The 24030-nt window shown below is 49.3% G+C and overlaps 1 protein-coding gene across 2 annotated transcripts in view; it reads right to left on the reverse strand.

Annotated features, from left to right (window-relative positions):
• The window catches only part of PCDH1 (protocadherin 1), a 56548-nt gene that overhangs the window by 9389 nt on the left and 23129 nt on the right, over positions 1–24030 (reverse strand). For both annotated transcript variants that reach the window (XM_054841966.1, XM_054841967.1), the window contains exon 4: positions 19676–19895. In XM_054841966.1, the coding sequence (XP_054697941.1) occupies positions 19676–19895 (220 nt within the window). The remainder of the gene's footprint in view (positions 1–19675; positions 19896–24030) is intronic.

A 24030-nucleotide genomic window follows, 5' to 3' on the forward strand; every position in this document is an offset into this window, starting at 1 on the left:
GAGAGCAGGCACCATTCCCCTACTCCACTGTAGCTTGGTGCCGTTCTCCTGCACCATCGCTCCCTCCAGGTACCACTCCCTGGAGTGCTCACACCTACAGGTACCATTGCCTACGGTGCTGTTCCCTATAGGCACCATCGCCCTACCGCGGTTCTGCTGACAGGTACCATGGCACTGTTCTCTATAGGTACCACTCCCCTACAGCGCAACTACCTACAGGTATCGTTCCCCTACAGCGCTGTTCCCTACAGGTACTGTCCCCCATGGCGCGGTTACCGAAGGTACCGCTCTCCCGCCGCGTTGCTCTCTACAGGTAGCCTTCCCCTGCAGCGCCGTTCCTGGGAAGCACCATTCCCCCACGGCGCTGCTGCCTACAGGTACTGGTCCCCCACGGTGCCACGTCCTCCAGGTGCCATGTTCTGTGCTGCTGCTCCCTTCTGGTATTGCCTCCCCCCCACTGCTCTCTTCCCTCCAGGCACTGCTGCTCTAATGGTGCCATTTCCTCCAGGTACCATGTTTTACAGCGCTGTTCCCTCCAGATACCACTCCCCTGCGGTGCTGCTTCCTCCAGGCACCACTGCTTTGTGGTCTGTTCCCTCTTCACTACACCCTAACAGTACAGCTATTTAGATAGTGTGCCCCAACATCCCATTTTCTTATACCAGCAGCCCCACTGCTGTTCTGTTCTTCACATCTTTGCAACCTGGCCATGCTGGGATGAGTCCCTTGTACTATCCCACCCCTTGACGCACCCCTCTCTGTGCCTTTCCCCCACAGTGGCATGCCAGACACAGTAGCCTGGAGGAGTCCCCCCACATCAGCACCAAGAGTTGCTCGAGACCCCGTCCCCACCTGCCCACCTCAGCACAGGCTTCCTTTGGTGTACAGAAGCTCAGTGGTTCCTTCCCAGCACATCTTCCCCTTGCAAGGGCTTTTGCTGCAGGTAGCTGTGGAGCCATGACCTCCTTTGCAAAGCCCAGACACAGGTTCCCCTTCAAAGCCCCCAGATAAGGTGGGCATGACCAGCACGTTATCCCCAGCAGGGAATACCCACCCTCGGGACACAGGGGACCAGAGTGGCAAGCTCGCTTTTGGCAGCTCCCCAGTCCATCTCCTTCCTGGTCTCTGATTCCCACATCCCAGCTGGACGTGGCCAGAGGCCTCTACTTCCAGAGCAGCACAAGGACACCACCAATTTCACTTTCCAGGCCTTGGGGAAGGCTGCTGGACTGCTGCCCATTTCCACAGCGATGCTCCAGAGATCAATGAGTACAGACAGAAATATCGGAAGCTGAAAGCACGAGTGGAGGGCTCACTGCAGTCCATGTCAGTCCCTATTTTTCCTAGACTGAGCTAACACCATCCCTACAACACCCAGGCAGACGGTTTGCAGGACCATTCCTAGCACTACAACACCCAGACAGACGGCTTTGGGGACCAATTCTAGCACTACAACACCCAGACAGATGGCTTTCCAAACTTAACACCGTCACTACAGCATGCAGACAGATGGCTTCTGGTATCTGAGACCGACCCGACACTGCCCATAAAGGTGGTTACTGCAGTTCAACGCCACACCTACAGCTCTCGGGGCAATTACAAGCAACACCCGCTCTTACAACAAATACTGACAAAGTTCCTCAGAGCCAGCACTGATGCCAGCACACAGATGGATTTCTCCTAGGCACCAAAGTCAAGAGATATAATGCGCACAGCCATCTCCCCCAGACCCTACAGCACCGAGCATGTCTCCCCTCATGCTAAACAATAGTATCTAAACACCAGTACAGACAGCTTGCTCCAAAGTTAATGGCTTGTCAGCCCCCAGATGCACGTATGGATCAAACCATGGCCTCTGGAGTATATTACAATGGCACATACTAACTGCAGTACAGAAGCAAATGACTTCCCAGATCCTGCCAAGGGTATCACAGCAGAACCGGCTCGTAATTAATATGGACAGATGCACCCACCAGCCTCAACCTCACCAGCACAGGTAGTGCAATGCTAAAACACTTTGTCAGCAGTGAGGGCCTGAGCCCAGGCTCCCAGGGGACGTGTTCTTCCCTTGCTTGCCGTAGCTGGAGCTTGAGGGACTACCTCCCCACTGCCGTTAGGGCTGCAAACTGCAGGTGGCTGCACGACAGCGGCAGGCTGGGAAGCGCGGGCATCCCACAGTCACATCTCCACAGCAACAGGAGGCGATCCATACCCTGCACCGGTGGCAGGAACACCCAGACAGATGTCTCTGGACACTGACCATGTTCCTGCAGGGACCAGGCAGGGCTAACAGTGCTCAGCGACAGACTACAGCACTCACGGGACTCCCAAAAGCACCGTCTGCCCCCCCCCCCCAGCTTTACTGCAATCCCTCTGATACCCAGCAAAACAAATTCAATCCCCCCTATAACAGATTTTGTGCTTGTGGTGCCACTTACATGATCTCCTACCCTGGCACAGTGGGGTTTCAACCTTCGCTGGACTATAAAAAGCAGAATTATTACATTAAATCACTGAATAATTATGTTAAGAACTACCTTAATAGGATTACAGGGTTCAAAGGTTAGGAAATGCCAAAATTAGGATTGTCCATACAGTCTTAATTTGCTTCATGAAAGTCTGCTCTGTGGTGCAGACCAGAATTACGCTCTGGTGGAAAATATTTTCCCTGGGGTCCCTTTGTGTCTCTGGGGGAGAGGACAGAACCACCTGGGAGGTATATCAGGCTTTTCAGGAAAAGGAGGTTTTGCCAGTGAGAGTCTACCACACAGGCTGCAGAAATTGGGGAAGGTACAATGGAAGGGTCAAGAAATCACAAAAAATTATTTCTCTAAATCATGGGGCTGGGGGATAGGGGGATTGCTTTATTATTGAGAAAAAAAAATAGCAATTTCCTTTCCTACCTTCTTTTGGAAGTGAAATATCTGGACAGATTTCACTGCCACTTTTCAAAATATTTGGTAAGTGGCATATGTCCACTACGAAAAATTGTACCCTTGCAGTTAAAGTTTGCCAAAACTTCAAGCTACTGAAAACAAAGTCAGGTAATGAACATTACTGGGCAATCCTCTTCACCCATGTTGTATGAAAAGTAGTAACAAGTCTAGCTCCATAATGAAATCCTGGTTCCTATAATATCCAAACACTGTCCTCTGGCCAGCCAAGAACTTCTCATGACACCTACAGACAACAGACATCCAGCAGATAACCACCAGAAAGGTTAAGGAGTGATGCAATAACCAAAACGAACCGTGCAATAACCAAACCATCTTCCCAATCTTACTATTTACTCCTGCAATATCCTGCCCAGTGAGTAACATCTCCTGTAGTACCTTCAGGAGTGCACAGACGTCTGGACAAGAAGCCGTGGGCAGCAGAGCAGCCACTCTTCTTCCCCCCCTGCCCAAGGAGGAGGGGCAGGTCAGAGCACCGGGCTCTTCTGGCTTTTGAGTCCTCTGTTGCAAGGGCTAATGATGGTTATGTAAATAGGAAGAGGAACACCACCTGCTATCCCCAGGGGCTGTCAGCTCATGCATGCCTTATATGCGCATTCCTGTTACCCAAATACCTACACGATTGCTCCTTCCACATTCCCACCGCGCCTTTGTATTCCTCCCACACCCTCCCGGTGGGGGTCCCAGCCCGGGTCTGTGGGGCTGACCTGTCCCCTTGTCCAGCCAGGGGATCTCGGGGGACACATGGATGCATTGCCCAGAGCCTCCCGGCATGTCTTGGGTACCGGTGTAGTGCCAGCCGATGGGGGGGGGGGGGTGACCAGAAGGGCCCAGGCCACCAGGGCCAGGAGCAGTGCCACCCACCCCGGTGAGAGCTCTGGCTACCCTCCAGCCGAGCTACAGGGTGACTACACCTGAGGTGCCTTTCCCCAGCTCTCTGGAGCAATGTGCTCAGCAGCCGGGGTCTGCTCCACACAGGTGAATGGCAGCAGAGCTGAGGTTGTGGTTCTTGTGGCACCAGGTCCTGGGGAGCTCCCAGTCCATATTATTATGGGTTGCTGGCATATAGTGGTGCTCTCACCCCACCTCCCTCCTCCGCCTTTCAAAGCATCACTGAGACATATCATGGCTTCTAGGGGGGACTAGAGACCTGTGCCACGGCTCCTGCAGGAGGACTGTGCCCTGCACTCCTGCCACTGCTCCAGAGGCTGGGGACACTCGTCTCCTTGCACTGAAAGCTTTGGGGCAGCAGTAGGGAGGGGGGTAAGCACAGCAACCCAAATGCCCCCCAGGACACCCCACAGCTGCCAAGCATAGGATGTGTTAAAGCAGCAAATGCTTCTTCAAGAAGGAACCTGAGTTACTAATCCTTGAGCTTTACCTTGTGCCCAAGCCTGTGAAAGGCAGGGGTCCAATCCTCTCTCACCCAGTCCTGCTGCTCAAGCACGGGGGGCTTGGGGTGAGCACACAGCAGGGTCCCCTCCAGCCCACATCCCACACACACTTCCAAGTGAACTGCAGCACCCCATCTCTGGGAATGCACCCTCCGTCTGCTGCAGCTCACCGCTCCAGCCAGCCTCCCTCCAAGGGTTAATCTTCCTCTCTAGACCTTCTCAAAGCTAATTAGAAAGAGCCTGGGCAAGTGTGGTGGCAGATACTGCTGCACTTATCTCCCCACTTCCGGGGCTCTGCCCTTATCATTTAATTAAAGCTGCAGTCCTGCTTCCCTTCCTGGCAGCAGCTAATCAGGGAAGGCACTGGAGCTTGAGGCAGCCTCTGCCACTTCACCAGGGAAGAAGCGGGAGAAGGGCAGGGAACATGCCCCAGGAAGGACAATAAAAGGGAGAAGATAAAAAAACAGTCCCTTTGTGCTGGCAGCCTGGGAACCAGGAGGGCAGCAAGGGACTGAGCCCCAGTGCCAGTCTGTGAGCCGTGGTGCTGAGTATGGGGGGGACGCAGGGTCCTCTCAGCTCTTGGACCTCTGCGATGTCAGACTGGGAGTGAGCCAGCCTGGCGGGCTGGAGGCACTACAGGCTAGCTCCATCTTCCATCAGGAACAGGACCCTGAATCCCCCACCCTGCCCCAAAGCAGCTCTCCCAGCAAGACGTGCTCAGATACACCCGGACACCAGAGCCCATGCGTGCCACATGCCCCAGCAGCAGAGCAAGCCACACTCAATCCTCCCATAGGCAAAGAATAACCCTTGCCATGCAGTACCCAGCACCCCCAAGAAAACTGGGGCCCCCCAGAGTACCGGGGAAAGGGTATATCCATCATGCAACAGGAGGGATGTCCATCAAGCAACAGCAACTGCAGCAAGCTCCTGCACCAGGTCTCTGAGGGAGGGCAAGGATGCATGAGCCCTGAGAAGTGCTGTTGTTCGAAGGCCACGCAACAGTGTGTGGGTGCAGCTACACAGGGATGCGTGCTGGCGTACATTCAATGACAGACTCAGCCATTTTGGGGCAAACAACCCCCAACCGATGCTGACAGCTTCCGTGCCAAATTCCACACCTCTCTTCCAAACCACGGTTAAGCTAATGGTTTTTGAAAAGAAATTTTTATAACCAGTTTGTTAGCAGGGCTGAGGCAGCATGTCTTGTTCTCAAAAAACAGCTGGAACACCTCTGCTAGAACTTAAGAAAAAAAGAAAAAGAAATCAACCTGAGGGAAACCCAGCATGGAAAATTTAAGCTTTAGTGTTGGAAATCTGCTGAAGTGATAAGCAATCGAAAATAAGTCTGTATAATACAAAATGTCAGGCAGCCTGAGGCTGCGCAGTCTATATAATGATCCTCATTGCAGGTTCCAAAAGCTGCTCTGAAGGCGCAGCCTGGTTGGGAGATGTATGCGTGTGCTTGGCTTGCTCCAAGCAGGAGGAGTAGAGCAATTGTTTCAGCCTTATGCCGACACTGCGCAGTCCTTCCACTGCTCCTGAAAAAGGTAGTCCTCTCCCACCGTTGCTCACCTCCTAGTTCCTCAGTCCTCCTAGTGTCCTAATCATATGAGCAAGAATTAACATATGATATTTAAATTTTTTTTTTAATTAGTTTTCAGCAAGGCCAGTTTTCTCACCTCACCTGCAGGCTTGTGTCGGACGGGAGCAAGCGAGTAGGCACATGCACAGCCTAGGAGTGCGTTGCAAGGTGCACCAGTTCTTGTGCACTGGGACTTAGGAATACTGCTCTGGTTTTATGAGCGCTCTCTGTGGTTTGCTCCTTGGTGGTTGCCTTTTCATTGTACGCTTGTATTAAAGCTCTTGTGTCAAGGAGAAAAGAACTGGCATACGCATGTCTGCCTTTGAACAAAACCATTGTTAAGCTCCATCAACAATTTAATAATCTTTCACTAGCAGGACAATGAATCGGGGGAAATTATTCTTGCAGGGGGGCTGGTAGCCACACAGCAGAGCGCTGTTCAAGGCCTTTGAAGTCACATAGGTGTTTAACTGACAAAAGAAATCACAACTTTATGAAAAGGGCTTGCCTCAACAAGGGGATCTGGAAACAAAGAAAACCAAGACCACTTGGAGAGAAGCAGAGCAAGGGAGAAGGAAAAGCCCTTGGAAGAGAGTCAAGCCAAACCCCAAGGAAACGGGGAGAGGAAATGACAGTATGGATTTGCATGCATAGCTTTGTTTTCTTTCCACAGATCTTTCCTGGGCCGCTTAAGAGTAAAGTGAACACATTCGCTTGTCATTTCAGCTTTTTTACAGGCTGTTCTGACTGCAGAAACATGCTGGTTGCCTGAACCATAATGCAGACACGGAGGAGGAAGAGGCCAGATCCTTGCCAGAATTTGCGGTGGATATTTGAAGGATCAGGGGACCGACACTAAATCTAGGCTGCCCTGATGAGGAAATGCCTGTCTGCTGATGGAGGATGCACACATAGAGCCAGATACCATATCCAGTCACAGAGAATCAAATGCATGTGAAATCCAACATACAGCAGTTTTATGAGCATTAGACCAGGGGTATGGTCACGAAAATTTGGAGGAATGATCCAACACCAAATGAGGATGTCTGACTGCTGATTGCTGGAAGATCAAGAGCAACCCACACAGGAGAGCCTGAACCTCTGAACTACCCAGCCCATTTCTCTGCACAACCCAGAGAAAATGCCATAAACCCATCTGAAAATGCACATTATTGATGCCTCAAACACCCACAGACTCAGAGGTTGAAAATCTGCACTGGAAGCTGAACGGGGAGAGATTTTGTGGCTGGCACATGGCAGAAGCAGTGTATGGGCTGGTCAAATCCTCCTGTGGTGCAGCCAAAATACATGCCAAGAAATCAACCCAGGTGGTTAACATTTCTGAATTGAGCCACTTGCCATTTGCTGGCACGATTCCCCACTGAGGCATTGAAAGGGTGGTCACAGCCAGGGAGAAATCACCTCCTCACGTAAAAATAGGAGGTATCAACACCAATGCAGCTTGCTAAAGGTGCAGCTCTGAGCAAACAGGAGGATATCAGTGCGCTGATGCAAATGGGGAGGTTTAGGAATGGGGCAGGCTCGTTATGGTTTGTTTGGGAAGACCAAGGGAAAAAACATAGGTCCTGATGAATACTGCCCTATGTTTGTTATTAGGATGGCAGAAAGGCGCTCTTCTGGGAGAATGGGAAAAGGAGGATAATCACTTCTGATAGGGAATATCAACCTCCAGCTACCCCTGGGTGCTGCAGTTTACAGACTGCTGGAGGTTAGATGCAATAAAGTTTGCACCACTCGAGGGAGACCTGCCAGAGGCAGTCCTAAAGGCGCAGAATGAATAAAACACGCTTTAAAGAAGGAGCGAGGATTAAACCTGCTGCCTAACATCCTGGCAGGACAGCGGGGATACATCATCGCCTTGCATTAGAGGCAGATTGGCAAAGGGGATTTGCCAGCTCTGTCCCCCGCAAAGCACAGCACAAGAGAACAGCAGGATGATCACAAGAAGATTTTGATTTCACGGTCCAACAGAGATGTATGAAAACTTCCAGAATCAGTCCGAGGGCATAATTTTTACAGATTATTTTTCAAAAGGGAGAAGACGGTAATAGCAGGCCTGCTCCTTATGCATAGTCCATAGCAATAGAAAATATGTGTGCAGCATTGAGCAAAGCAGCAGTGTACCTGTTTGAAAGAGCAGCCCAGAACTGGACAGGTAGAGATCTCAAAAGCATCTGTGATTTGAGAGGTTGAGGATCAGCAATTGACCCTTTGAAGGAAGCCGTTAATCATCATTAAGCAGGTTTATGTCCTGAGGGACCAAGAGGCAAAACAAGGTGAGTCCTGTGTCTTATGGTGTCGGTTAGCAAAGAGAAAAAACAGAGCTTGCAGAAAGAAAAATAAAATGCGTGTGGGCGGCAGGGTTTACCTGCAGCGGAGAACTGCCTGAACATGGGAAGGGTTCGGCATCAGCCTGCTGAGGGAAATTGATAGGGTGAACAATACCGTCGAAGCAGCATTGTTTTCAGGAAAGGCAAGATATTTGCTTTCTCTCACTGATTTATCTGCATCTCTGTGGGTGCCCCTTCCTGTGTGGCTAATAAGCAGCAAGACGCTAGACATGGAATACACAATTTATTTTGCTTTTATTCATTTTCTTTCTAGATATAATAAGTCTTGCTTTTGTCAAGATCCCTGTTGTCTGGGTAATTTCATGTAGAGATCCTCAAGGAACAGAGATCTCCATATCCCTCAAAGTTTAATATCTTGGTTTTAGCTGGCATATTTTCAAGCAATAACTTATGCAGCTGAAGAAGAAAAAAAAAGATTACTTATGTCTAATTGGCATTATACTAATTACCAGCAAAATACATCAGGCAAATATCACATCTACTCGCTCTCTGTCATTTTACATTCCCTACTCCATCTTCTCTTTCCTCAGCAGCCATAAAACAACACAACATGCTGTTCTGACACATCCCTGAACAAAGATCATATCCTAACCCTCTCCTCCTTTCCCTCGCTGCCTCCTTGGTTTTTTTCCCTTCCAAGCAAGGTCATTTTAAAGCAGACACCGGCGTATAACTGATTGAGAACTGCTGGTTTTATGAACTTGTGCCCATGTACTCCAGCATCCTGTTCTTCTCTCCCGTATCCCTTCCCCAGCCTCTCCCAATGTTTCTTGTACAGAAGGGTTATGGCCATCCACATAAGAATGTTTTTACCTTTTATATCTGAATAAGTATATGTCCACAGATAGACTAACACAGAGGCACACGTCCTCTCACATATGGGCCATCTGAGCTGATTTATTCCTGACTCACAGCAGTTTTGCCGGTTTACCCTAAATGATTTTAAAAGTGAAATAAATGTCGGTCTTACGCTGGAGTAAGGATTGCAAATGTAAATCTAAGCATCTCCAAGGCCCGCCACTAGCACTGTCCTCATCATCCAGCTCATTTTGAGGTTAGCCTGCTTTCGCCTGCTGCAGAGCAGCTCTCTGACAGACAGAGCCCTGGCACAGTTTGGGGGTGAACATTGTGGAGGAACCCTTCCCAATGGGCAGGAAGGATGAAGCAACCCTGACTGACAGAGTTTAGCCCAGTGGACATGAGCTGTGCTGGAGCAGTTGGCCTCAAAGCCCAAGAACAAGCTCTGCCCCTTTGTATGTAGTGATACGGCAATGGAAAGAGCGCCGATGTAGGATTCAGTATCCATCAAACCCTGGTCAGTCCCATTCTTCCATCAATGAGGTGCAGCCCTCCTTTCCCATGAGGAGCACAGCTAAAGCCCATCCCAGAGATTATCTGGCAAGCCCTGTACCCAGTGCAAGGGCACAGCCCCTTCTCCATCCCACTGTGGTCTCCAGCAGCAACGAACATGGACAATTTGTCACTGCATGCGCCTCAAACCTGTCTATGTGTGCCTGCCTGGGAAAATGGAGCTCACCAGCCACAAAGAAGCGTGGCCAGCAGGTTAAGGGAGATTCTCCTCCCCCTCTACTCTGCCCTGGTGAGGCCACATCTGGAGTTCTGTGTCCAGTTCTGGGCTCCCCAGTTCAAGAAAGACAGGAAACTATTGGAGAGAGTCCAGCAGAGGGCTGTGAGGATGATGAGGGGACTGGAGCATCTCTGGTATGAGGAAAGGCTGAGAGAGCTGGGACTGTTTAGTCTGGAGAAGAGAAGACTCAGAGGCGATCTCATCAATGCTTATAAATATCTAAAGGGTGGGTGTCATGAGGAAGGGGCCAGGCTCTGTTCAGTGGTGCCCAGTGACAGCACAAGGGGCAATAGGCACAAACTGGAACACAGGAAGTTCCACCTGAACATGAGGAAAAACTTCTTCCCTCTGAGGGTGACCGAGCACTGGGACAGGCTGCCCAGAGAGGTTGTGGAGTCTCCTTCTCTGGAGAGATTCAAAACCTGCCTGGACACGATCCTGTGCAACCTGCTCTGGGTGATCCTGCTCTAGCAGGGGGGTTGGACTAGGTGGTCTCCAGAGGTCCCTTCCAACCCCTGCCATTCTGTGATTCTGTGATTTCTGCTTGTTGAAAGCTTGTTGTCCTGCTCAGACTGGATAGAGGGCTGAGGTGTTGGAAAGGGAGCCCAGGTCCAACCACACTGCCCAGTGGCTTCTCTACACTGCTGTTGTGTCAGCACTGGCCTTGAGCAGACTGCATGATTGCATCAGCTCACACGAAATGAGCCCTGGTTCCTGCAGGGGAATCTCAGCTCTCTGAAAGGAAAGGCAAATGCAGGGGCTGATATGGTTAGGTAACCTCTGAGTCAAAGCAGCCTATCCTTGGTATCTCTCGCCAGATGCCATGACTAATGTTAGATTTATGGAGTGTCCTCTCTGCAAGTAAAGCAAAGAGCTAGCGTTACAACCACTTAATGGAGGTGACTTCAAATCAGGATGGATGAGAGCTTGTGGGAAGGAGACAGGAAGAGAGATTCATTGATAGTGAGAGCACAAAGGATAAAATCCCAGGGAAGAGCGAACAACTGAGACTGACATTTGACCTGTCTCAATAGCAAAGCTCACATTGATTTCACTGGGGACAGGAATGAAACCCTTATCCTCTCCCTCATGCCTACAAGAGAGATTTTCCACCTGAGGGATCTACACCCGACCGATCCTTCAAACTCAGGCACACGCTATTTTTATGAGAAAGAAAAGGCAGTGTGAAGTCCTCAAGAAGCGCAAATGGCAGACTTCATAAGCTTCTCTAGCATTAAGTTTAAATCCCACACTAATGCTGGTCCCTTTACATGGGAAGAGGCACTGCCAAGCAGGAAGGTTTATAGAGACGTTCAGGAGCATTCAGAGGCAGATAAAGGGGAAATAACTGAGTTAGATCACACAGGAGCTGGAAATGGCATGTCAAATTACTTCAAAAGGAGCTTTCTAAGGAAGCAGGTCTTTGAAAACAACAAATAGTCTGGGACTGCTGAGGGATCCTAGTTGTCTATTGCTTTTACACTTGGTCGCTTTTTCTGGTTTAGACGTATTCTAAACCTGAACGCCAACCTCACCTGGCTGTTCACTGCCCGTCTGCAAAATCCCTGCTTTCTGCAAGTTCAGCTCTTTGTGGAGCCACAGAGTAGTCAAGTTAAGAAAATTGCTCTGACCGAAGAGTAATCTGGGGGAAAAGAAATTCCAGTAAAACTTCAGCCTGATCAGCTCCCGGATCCCGCAGCCAGACAAAGAGATGTGTTGGCACAACAGAGCATGTGGCACAGGGACAGGGATGAGTAAACCAAGACAGAGAGGAGGGGAGCTGCCTATTTTGGCACTCCTGCTAACAAAACACACGGGGTGCTGGCTGTGGTTAGCAGGTTCATCAACAGAAATGCTCATAACTCAGCTGCTGGCTCTTCCCCATGGATATCACATGGATCATCTGCAATTGCTCCAGAAAACCTGTCCAAAGGCAGGACAAGGGGTCTCAAGCCCTGTTCAAATGCATATTTTAAAATGTTATAGAAAACACAAAAGAAGAGCCCGAAGGAGCTTCATCCAACCCCTTATTCTGAGGAAATGCCCTCTCTAGAGAGCAACATGGTACAAACGAAGAGGGTACCCACCCTCTTGTTCCTGTTATGGCTCTAATTTTGAAAGCTTCTTCCTGTAACACAGCATTGCAAACTTGAGTTGAACCCATGAATAGTTTGCGAATGACATAAACTACTCTTTGTAAAATAGACTTTATACCAAAGAAGGGGTGTTTAGATTTGGTCCAGATAAGAATCGCTGTGCATGAGCATTTGCATGGGCATTTCCAGTCAAAAGCAAAAAACCTCAGTCCTGTGCAGACTGAGTGGTAGCAACCTACACCTCAACTTGCAGCCACCTCGTGAAGGTGAAGAGTTCCCTGTTTTAATGTCACTAGCGCTGCAAGAGTGTGTGTCCCGCCAGGTGAGAACTACGGCAGGCTGTTGAGAAGAAATGGTGGTGGAAAGTGTTCCTGCCCTGGACTGGAGGAGGTACATGACATTGCTTGGTCTCCCTGGTCTGGGAGACTGGGAAATCCTCCTTTCCCTGGGACAGCAGAAGTCATGTTCCCTGCATAAGGTCATTTATAGTTCTTAGACAAAAATTATATGCTCCCACCTGTTTGCACTTGGTTCCTATAAGAAAAGTATCAAAGTTTGCCATGGAGCTGACCAAGCCTAGTGAACAGGGAAGACTGGTTCCAAAAAGCACAGTGAGTTTTGGGGTAGCTCTCAGCGTATTCTCCAAGTTTGGGGTCTCTGCAGTATTGCCGAGTAAATCAGCAAATTTAGAGTAGGGTCACCTCCCTGAGATGTGCGCTCATGGTAGTGCAGGGAGAGGATTGTGTTGGGTAGGGCTTCCAAATGGAAGAAAGAATAAAGATTAAGAAAATGACAGGATTTTCTCCATCCAGTAGGTTCAGAGCAGAAAGAATGTGAAGGACATAAAAAAAGGGAGATGACATTCACTAATTTCCATCGTCTTGCCACAGACAAGGGAATGGAAGATGTCACAGCCCAGCCCAAGATCGCAAGAAATAGCAGAAAACTCAAAAAATCCAATCTCAAATGCAGGAAGCACACATAGAGCCACAGGGACCTATATATTCTATGAGAGAAGGCACCTTCCTACTGAAATATGAAGCTTTTTGTCTCTTGGGCATTAACTTAGAACTACCATCCTGCCTACATTTTTCATAAGCTGCAGCCACAGTTCAGGGACAGAAAAGGTGAAAAAAGTCATCAGAATCCAACAGGGAAATTTGGCTCCTTCAAATAACTCCTCTAGGGATGTCCAGGATCTGCCAAGGATCTTTGGAGAACTTGAGGACAATCTTACATGTGCACTACCATGTAATCCTGTGAGACAAGAAAGACACTGTCAAATAAATTATTAAAGCTATTTTGGACAACGAAGGAAGCAAGTAGCATCCTTCTTAGAAGGTTTTGAGAGGATTAAAGGCATTCTCTGTAGCTAGTAGCAATGTACTCATTACTCGGTCTGGGAAAAAAAACCCAGCTGTACCCTGTTTACCCTGGGATCCTCGGTACGATTAAGGAAGGTGACCTGGTTGACGTGGCATGCCACAACTGCTCTGACCTCAATGGCTCTTTTGTAAAAGAGAGAGTTGACCCAGACACAGGTGCTGGAAAATATGGAAAAGAAGAAATAGGGTGAGAATAAGTTTGAAATTACAGCTCAGACAGAAATGGCATGTTGAAACCAAGATGGTGTAATCCATGACCATTTGCAATCTGTCAGATGTTGTCTCTCGTGATAAAAATCTTTTCCCACATCTCTCTTCAGTAGCAATTAGGAAAATCAGAAGCTATCTTTGGGGATGAACCAACATTAAGTGAAGAAAGTAGAAAAGCTCACAATTTCTTATGAAGAAATGCAGATGCCTGTAGAGCTGAAGATCACTGAGAAACCCAGACATAATTTGTAGAAATAGATGAGATGCAGAAGATGGTCACAGAGAGATCTTCATTGTGCATACTCTAAACAAGAGCAGGGCTTGGAAACTAATAGTAATAAGAAAACATCTACAATAAGTAATTCCAGCCCTGATGTCCGTGTTAAAAGCAAAAGGCTGCAGATCAGTTAAAAAAAAATCCCACAATGTCTCAGCTAGAGCAGTCAGACCCAAGCCAAGTGTCCTCAGCTGGTCAGATGTGTGACCTGATGGTTCTCAGTCAGCAAAGGGGAGAGCAGTGCACAGTGCCAGTCAGAGACTGTCTTTCTTTATTCCACAGACAGCAGCATTTATCCTATCCTACGCCATACCCTCAGTTTTCTCGTACAAGGTGTGAGATCTTTCAGTAACAGAAGAGGTCTGTGTACCAGACATCCTATCAGGGCTCACCGGCATTTGACTGGGAACAGCACAGAGCTAGCCCAGTCAAAAGCATTCCTCAGCGCTCTGCAACAAAGCAAAAATGCCGCAGGGTATGTTTGGGAAAAAAAAAAAATCTCCAGACTGAACATGTGCCTGGAACATTTTTTGCAAGACAAAAGGGACATTTAAAGATAATGCAAAAAAAAAAAAAAAAAGAAGAAGAAGTTTTAAGATCTAGAGACTTCACTCAAGAGAGAAGGAGACCAGAAAGTAATTTTTTTTTTTTCCCCATCTGCTGGCTATTGAACAACAATAGAAGTGAGAACCTTAAAAAGAAGCTCATGACCAGACTGACACTAAGCAGAAGACAGGAGGTAGTGGCTGCCCAGTGCTGCAAATCCGTCTCATCACCATGAGCAGCGAGAAGGAACCGTTGGCTTGGGAGTCCTGTTCTGAGCCACCTGCCTTCTCAAGGTGCTGTGATATCGCAGGGCGCACGCACAGCCCAGTGCTAGCCAGAAGCAGCTCTGTTCGCATGCGATGGGCACACATGCCTGTCGTGAGACTATGAGGACAAACACTGGAAGTCACGTTATCTCTGTGCCTGGTGCTGCTATGGATGCCATCGAGTGCTGCTGGAGACCTGCGGGCTATCATCTGGACATAGCCACACCACTAAAAGGTTGTTAGCAAACTGGCAATCATGCAGAGAAAAAAATTATATGAAGGAATGGAAGACTTGAACTATAATCAGAAGTGTAGCAAAGGGGAGCAGGAGGAAAAAAAAAATCTCCCCAGGCTGCCTTTGCAAGGGTTGCCAAAAAGCAGCACATACATCCAAGATGTGCCAGATGTTGCTGCTGCCCAGGAATGGGGCTGCAGGTCTGTGGTGGCGTCATGAGCAGATGGCAGTGGCTGGGAGGAGCCCAGCAAAGGGTGGGAGGAAAGGAAGAGAGACCCAGCTGCCAAAATGTCTTGCCTTGGCTCTGCTCACAGTAAGGGACCTGACTCAGTTTTTGAGCGTATCGAAGAGAACTTTAAATGTTGACTTGCTTGCATGTGATCTACAAGTACGCATGAAGCGAGGTGTCTTCTAATATCGTAAGATTCAATGGAAAGAAGTGGGAGCTAGAGCAGCTCAAGCAGAATTTAAGTGTAGGCTTGCGAAACTGGGGGCAGAGAGGACCTACCCCTGGAAGGGCTCACCAGGTGTCTTGTACATTTGCCACCATTTGCAATCTGCTATCAAAATGAGATCTTTCCAAAGGAGTGCTCCTGCTCAGCCATGGTGAGACTCAGAAATCACAGGGTGAAATTTTATGGCCTGTGTCACACAGGGGTTAGATAAGCTGCTCCTTCTGGCTTTACCAGTCTTTCTCAAAACAAAGGAAAATCTGGACTGAAAGGGTTTTATTGAGTCCAGCCGTCAAACTCTGGAAATGGTATCTCAATTCATTTGGTCAAGCTGTGCTGAGGTATACAGAGAAGGTAGGAGACCATGAGAAAAAGGCTGGTCTGGTCAGAAAAGCCTATGGCTATGAACCGGGAGAGAGGGTTTCAAATCTAGCTCTGCCACAAAGTCCCAAAGCCATGCTGCTCGCGCCTCATACGTCAGCAGCTGCCTGGAGGCAGTCGATGCAGCCGATGCAGCCTTGGCTTCACCATCCAAGAGCAGCTGGAGACCTGCCTCATGGCGCAGGAGCACTGGGATCCTGCGGCAGCTCTCATCTTCCGAAAAGAGCAGACGGAGGAGCTGCCAGTTCATCCAGGGGGTCACCCAAAGCTAGCAGACATCTCAGAAATGCAGATTATAATTTTCTATTTCATTCCCCACCTATGGTGGAATTTCTTCCCTGGAAGGGGAGCTGTGAGGATAAACTCATTAACATCTGTGAAGTAGAGATACTACTGCATTAAGTGCATTGCGAAAGCTCATGAAATGATTGTTAATTACAAATTCAGTGCGGGGTTGTAATGGCATGCATTAAAAATGACATGGGGTCCCCACTTTAAATAATGGGGATAAAACAGATTAAACGTTTGCCCCTGTTCTGTGGGCTGAAGAATGAAATTCAGAAATATTTCATCCAATATATTGCCATGTCGGTTACCTGGGAGAGAGTGAAACAGCCTCCATGTAGTCTTTCCTAAATTGCATGTATTTGGTCCTGTAATCTTACTAAATTCTCCCCACCGTCAATGGGGAGAGACTGGCACTTTCAAAATCCAAGCTCTGCAGGCATTATGGCAGGGCAGATCCTCTGCAGAGCAGAATCACTCCCAGGCTCCTTCCAACTAAAGCAAATCTGTGATACAGGGGGAGCAGATGTCTTTAGCAAAAGCAACGGGTGGCCAAGTGGGAGACAAAGCTCAGTTCCCAGCTCAGTGTACCCCACAGAAGTGGATAACAGCATGGCAAAATGTTGGGGAGGAAACAGTGGGCAGCTAGGTAAAATACCAGGGATGACAAATGCCTGGGATGACTGAGGAGCTGGCATATCAGTGCCAAGATACTGGAGAAGTCTTCATCAGAAACATCATAATTCCTCCTGAAAAGGACCTGGCTCAGCCCCTGCAATACAGCATTTTACTGCAGTCTGCACAGTAAAAGGTGTCCAAAAAAGGAGGACACTGATATGTGTGTTAATCAAGTGAAGAACCATCTACAAAGAAAAGGCATGGATCTGTCTTCCAGTTGAAAAGCTATAAATAGCCTTGCATACTTGCTTATCAGATTGGTTCGGCTGCCGGGATAATCTCCTGGAGAAAGCAATGGAAGCCCTGTTATGTTGGATATTTATAACTAGATGAAAGCCTAGAAAATGCACAGCCATGTCAGTCTTGTGCTCGTGCCGCGAGATAGGGTGTGTGGGATCCAATTAGTCTCTTCGGTTTAATATAAGATCAGGAATGGCTGACTCTAACCAGCTTCACGAAAAAAACCCAAAATCTGGTTGCTTTGAGGGGCTGGTGCTGCTTGAGCAGCTACAGAAGCCAAGACAAGGGCATGGTGAGACAGTCCCACAACAGCCCATGATGGTGCCACATCGCTGGAGACTTTTTGCAGGAAGCAAGACATGACCCTTCTCTGGACAAACAAGACAGAGGGATCTTGTTTGCCCCAGAGAGGTCTGATGTGCCGTGTCTCGGGCAGGCAGACCATGGGAAACGCAACTCTGATGAACGGATCTAACGCGACCAGTAACTTGACATCTCCAAATCACCTGGCCCAGTGCCAGGGTCCCCTAACCGTCTATTTAACAGATCATGACCCTGACCCCAGCCCCTTAAGTTCGTTGAACTGCCTTTGCCAGATTATCTGCAGAGCACTAGGACTGACTAGTGTTAATGCTGGTGGATTCCCCAGAGCCTTGGCCTGCCATGGCCTCTGCACTGAACTGGGCTTATCCAGGTCAGGACAGCTGCTGGAGGCACCGGAGCCTGATTCCCAACCACTGCCACGTGAACGGAGCCAAGGCAGGACAGGCTGGGGGATGGCGAGCAGAACATGGTTAAGGTTATCCCCTGGGAGCCTCTGCACATGTCTGTATCACATGTGGATTTGTTGGTGGATAGGTGTGCGGTGATTTCTGTCCTCCTGGGCTGTGAACATACACAGGGTCTCTTGTGCAAAGGGAAGGAGCTGCCTAATTTATAGGAGATGGTGGGTTTTGTGATGCTGCGGGCAGGAAGCCATGTCCGGGTGCCCTGTCTCTGCTCTAGGCAGTGTCCCCTAGCCTTCCTCAGGTCTGCTCATCCCCATCGGGCAGACAATGAACATCCCAGGGACTACAGGCAGCCGTCTCAGCCCTCCATTTCCTGCTGCAATTCCTCCAAGTCCCCCTCTCTCTCTTGCCTCTTTCTAGTTTTAGCTCTGCTCCTCCCTCATCATCTCTGGGTTACCTGTCACCTTCAGGGGCTCAAATTTTCCTCTTCCAGCCCCATCATCACCACTGCCATGCTATATTCTTCAGCACAACCATGTGGCATCTCCTTGCCCACACGCCCTTCAAGCCTTTCTTGCAGGCACCTGGCTGGTACTCGAGGGCACTCGGGAAGTCCAGTACTGTCATCCTGCGCCAGGACTCCAGGAACCTCTCCACACTGCTCTTCCAGTTGACTGGCTGGTACTTTTGGGAAGAAAGTGATCTTCATGACACTCCTAGACAGGAGGGTGCCTCATATTGCAAGAGCAACAAATGGCTTTGGGAACCCTGCCAGACCTGGCACCACCATACTTTGCTTCAATGGTCCTAGTATAATGAACTCCAATGTTACTCCAGGAACTAACCTGGGAACAAGGGAGAGATGTTCCACTAGACCTTCAAGACCCCAAATTACCCTGGACTCCTTGTATTCCTTAATAGGAACCTAGCAGGTTTGCAGCTCCCTAGACCAGCTGAACGTACTCTCAGCCATTTTCATGCCACATACAGACCTGTCCCAAAGTCAAGGTTGCTCCCAGAAGTAGGAGGAGACTTCAGGAGAACCCTTTGCATCTCCCCTTTTTCCCTCCCAGAGGTTTCTTTGAACTTGTCAGCTTCACTGCGACTTCCTTCACTACAAGAGCACAGAAGGCAGCAGGTACAGGAAAGTAGATGTTATGTGCACAGCCAGAGCCAAGTCTGAGGAAGCAACTTAAGCTGGCCAGAGAAGATAGCTTGGGGAGTGGGCTGGTTGAGGGTAGTCAGGCAGGCAGCACAGAGGCAGCACAAGGAGCAGAACTGGGGTTGAAGCTGCACCAGGGCAGGGGAAGCCAGCTCTCCCGCGGTGAGATTGCAGACACCTCCGGTGGGGTTCTCAGGTAAAGGTGGACCTGAGCAGGAGGTGGTCTGAAGGGCCCAATGAAGGCAGGACACTTCGCTCTCAGGTTTGCCACCACCACGCTCTCTGATCCTCCACCCTATGTATCTTCTCACCCCAGTCCATGCCACTAAACCTGCTCTCCCCCTCTGCTCCCCGGGGAACTCCCACGGGTCCGACACCCACCACAGCATGGAGAGCTGCATTGCGCCCCAACCACCCCTACATCCCTGCCCTGCCACAGGGGCAGGCACCCATGGGACCACCCGACTGCGGCATGCAAGCTCACCATTGGGGCTACAACCCCCTCCGCATGCCGCCTGCGCTGCCATCTCGGACCGTACTGTCAGGCTCCCTCTCTACATCATGCCAAACCCATCTGCCTCCTCAAGTCTTCCCACTCCCACATCTCCTGGCCTCCCCTAGATCTCCTCCCCCTCATCCACCTCTCCCCTCCCCACCATGTCCTTGCTGCTCTCTTGCTTTGAGCCCCATCTCTTCTCCAGCCTCCTAGCCCCGCCAGACTTGAGCATGGCAAGCCTGTCCCAACCAAGCTCCTCGCCCCATCTCACCCACACCAGGGGAGGTGCAGCGTTGAGGATGAAGAGCCTCAGGCGCAGGGGGCACACATGCCATGAGCACCTACCGTTCTCAGGGTGCTCCATCTCCCCGATGCTGCCATCGGGCGTGGTGCGTTCGTAGTGATCCTCAGGCAGGGCTAGCGGCCCGATGCGGGGCCCCGACGATGATTTGCTGCTTGGGGTCTCTGATTCCTCCAGCCCACTGTCGTAGTAGCTGTGCTGGGAGGGATCCTGCAGGTCCTGAGCCTGGCTGGCTGCAGAGAACGTCACTCGGCGATGAGGTAACTGGGAGAGAAGAGAAAAGCTGTTGCATCACCCACCCAGCAGATGAAGGCAAAAGGAGGGTCATCAAACCTGACCCCTAAACAGACGCAGAATGCTCCTGCCCAGCACTCCTGACACCAGCAGGGTCCATCACCAGCCCCCCGCAGCCAGCCCTACAGACAGAGCGCCAGGCTCCACACCAGCCAAGAGCACCCCATCAGACACCACCCCATGCAGTGAGCACACCTTGCGCGGTCCCTGCACTCCCCTGACCCAGTAGGTCCCTCCATGACTCATGCCCCAGCCTCCTTTTCCATCCAGAGACAACCCTGGGCATATGCCCTCTCCCACGACAGGCAGGCTCCAGAAAGCTTTCCCATTAGTGCAGCATCCTAAATCATTTGCCCCCCACCCCACCCTTCATCTGGGGTCTCCACTTCACACTCAAACTCTGCATGCACCCTTGGTGCTCTCAAGAGACCCACCTGGCCGAGCCCACCTCTCCCGAGAGCCTCTCTAATGGGATCACTGCCCAGCACAGAGCTGGGGTGATGTCATCCCTCACCTTCCAGTCTCTGGCCCGACACCATCTCTCGGCCTAAGAGGTTCTCCATCAAGGGTCACCATCACTTCTTTTGTCTGCTTGTTAAACATTTCAAAGACCCTACTTCACACTTTCTTTCCCCAGCTTTGTCTCATGCTTGGGAGGAGCTCCCTGCAAACAGCCATTTAAGCTACATCATTATCCTCCTCCAAATCCTTCCATAAAATCCTTCTTTGTCATGATTACCGAGGAGGGGAAAGGGTAGCACAAGTTCATAGGGCAAGAGCAAGGTGATGAGCGCAAAGAATGAAACACAAACACCAAGAGAGAAAAAGACACAAAATCCCCCATAAATGTAGGAAGGACCCCAAGAAAGGAGCTACTTGATGGGGATCTGAAGGCGATCAGAATACAGAGGAACCAACACACCATTTTGGTTGAATACCTTTTTTGCTGATGTCCTTACTACAACGGAGTGGCAATCAGTTATCCCACACCAACGAGGAAGGGGAAGGAATTGAGACTAACCCTGGGAAGGAACACACAGGGAGCATTTAGATGAGCTAGCTGCTTTTAGGTTGGTTGGACCTGATTAAATTCACCCTAGGTGCTTAGAGACCTGATAACTTCAGAGCTGTTAGGGCTTTTTTTTTTTTCCTTTCTTTTTTATTTTTATACTTTTATTAAAGAATTTGTAGAGATTCAGGGAGCTTCCAGAAGACTGGAAGTGAGCTAAAATAGCACCTGTCTTTAAAGATGAGAAAAAAGAAGAGCTGGAGAATTATAAAACAGTTAGCTTAATTTCAGTTCCTGGAAAAATACTGAAACAGATAAAAGAACTCTTTGTAAGTACCTACAAGATAACAAGGAAATGAGTAACAGCCACTGTAGGTTTGTCACAAACAAACATGTCAAGCCATTGAACTTCTTCCTTTGAAAAGACATCAGGCCTTGTGGATGGAGGAGGAGCAGCAATTGTTCTATCTTGACTTTAGGAAGCTTTTTGACATTATTTTAGACGATATTCTCATAAGTAATGCAGGAAAATAGTGTAGGTGCAGGATAGTGCTTCTCTGCTTAGGTAATATAGTGCAATTCACTGCAGGGTGGATGCAAAGCATTTAGAAAGTTGTATTCAGAAAGTAATTACTGAAGACAGGCCTTTCAGCTGGGACGATGTATCAAATGAAATTCTTCGGCTTGTGTCCCGAGTCCATTGCTCGCCTGTATTTTCATTAACTGCTTGGATGACAGATGTGGAATATATCTGTCACATTTGCACACTTGGGAAAAATAATCACCGCGGAAGCAGCAGGCCAGCTGAAGGATTGGGGGTTACAACAGATCGTGGGTTGACTCTCTGTCAAAGGTGTCAATCTCTCACCAAAAAAATGCATCTATATTGCGATGCGTAAACAGGCGCTTTGTCTTTAGGTCACACAGGGATCTGTCTGCTCTGCTGGGCTCAAGCAGGACTTCAGACGCAGAGCTGTGTCCAGTCTGGGCACCACTACCAAGAATACGTGCACCAGTGAAGCAGAGAGGAACAGAAACAAGCAGCTGTTTGGAAGTCATGACAAAACATAAAATGACTGAGGAAACTGGTTTTGGGAGGAGAAGGCTAAGGGTAGCAAAGGCAGCACTCTTCAAGCTCAGAAAAGCCTTCTGCAAAGAGAAAGATGCTGCTTTTGACCATGGAGAGACGAGAAGGAATGGCCTTCACCTGCAGCAGGGAAGACCTAGATTAGCTGCTATGGAAAAAAATACAATGACAGGTTTAGCCAAGTGCGATAGATTGCCAAAGCAGAAGGTGCAATCTGTCCTGAAGGGATAGGCAAGCACCCTCAGGAGGTCTTCGTGTACCGCTCTGGAGGAACTGAGGTCAAGGCAGTCCTGCCCGCAGCAGAATTGCGTGCAGGCCTCCAGAGGTCATCTCCCAGCCCACTTTGAAGGCTGTGCAGCTCTGTAAAGCCTGCAAAAGCCTTCACTGCATGGAGGTCACTGCCCACCATGCCAGGCAATGCTGTCCCACGGCTTCCTCCTGCACCCCGACCACCTACTGAAACTGCTTTCCTCCGCCACCGTGGCTCATCCCTAGCTCCAAGCTTCTGCTTTCACTCTGAGCTTGTAAAACCCCAGACAAACAGCTAGGGCTCCTTGGGGTGCCTGCAAAACAGCCTTAGAAACCCAGCCTGTGACAGCTACTATCCCTCCCCTGAGGGGTCTCCTTCCAAACAGCACCACTTTTACCTAAAAAACACCTCCTTTAAATGTCACATCCTGCCTGGCAGCCCTTGAAAGGGGCTCTTCACCTCACTGCAGGGCAAAGGCAACCCCACTCCCCTCCAACCCTGCACGGCAACATGGCACTGACGGGGGTTCGTGCCCCCCTCGTACTCTGCGTGGTCCCCACCGTGCTGTGACCAACGCACTTCAAAAATAATAGTAGCTTGTGTCTGGCTGAAGCTCTCCACCAGAGAGCCTTGTTCTGGAGTCACAGAAAGACACTGAATCCATTTGTCTGGCACGGACTTACAGAAATTGGGTTTTGTTTGACCTTTCTCTGCTAGGTTAAAGAGCCTTTGGCATGCAGTGTTTTCTACACAAGAAGTTGCTTGTACAGTGGAACCGAGGCACCCCTCAATCTTCTTTTTTGAGAAGTTAAACAAACCAAGTTCCTTAAGTCTCAACCTGCAAGCTGGCAAATCAGTCTTGGGGCCCTCATCTTTACTTACCCTAGTTTTTCCCATTCCTCATCAAAGGTGATGCCTGCAGGACTGGTGCCATCTCACCAGGGTTTTCTGCAGAACCTTGCTTCTACTCCTACCTCTCAGGTTTTTTTGTCTGAGGACTGTATTAGCCCTTTGGCGGGAGTGCCGTGAGCGCTCACGCTGAGCTACTCATGCAGTGTGACCTTTAAATCCATTTAAAAGTCACTGCTTTCCAGGATATAAACCAGCATTTCCTATTTCTCAATGTACAGCTTTGCATTTGGCTGTGTTAAAATGCACTTTGTTTAAATGGGCCCAGTTTACCAAGCAATCTGGATTGCTCTGCATGACTGCTCTATCCTCATCATGATCTCCCACTCCACCAATCTCCATGTCAGCTGCAAATTTTATCAGTGGTGATTTTATATTTATTTCCAGATTGATTATAACGTTGAATGGCAGCGGGCGCAGTATTGCTGCTGAAGAAGAGCTCCTCCAGGAGAACCTCGTTCCACGAGGACTCCCAACCAGCGACTGCTTTTCTTCACTAAGCTGTTGATAAACCAGATCTTCATCTATCTAACAATGCTTTACTGATAATGAGTAGTGTTAATTCAAATTAATAATAATAATAATAATAGTAACAACAACAACCACCACCACATAACGCATTATCAACTCGGCGTCTCCATCAACTCCAAGACGATGAGCTGCACGCTGTAATCTCATACCACCATAAAACCAGCTCTGCTGCTTCAGACCCGCAGGTGTGCCTACAGCAGATCCTGTTTCTCACAGTGGCCAGCAGCAGATGCCTGAGGAAAGGTTTAAGAGCTGGACGTGTCATGTAATGACACTGCCCAGTATCCCTTCCCATCAAACTGCATTGACTGACGTCAAT

The sequence above is a fragment of the Grus americana genome, chromosome 14 (assembly GCF_028858705.1).
Source record: "Grus americana isolate bGruAme1 chromosome 14, bGruAme1.mat, whole genome shotgun sequence".
Taxonomy (NCBI): Eukaryota; Metazoa; Chordata; class Aves; order Gruiformes; family Gruidae; genus Grus; species Grus americana.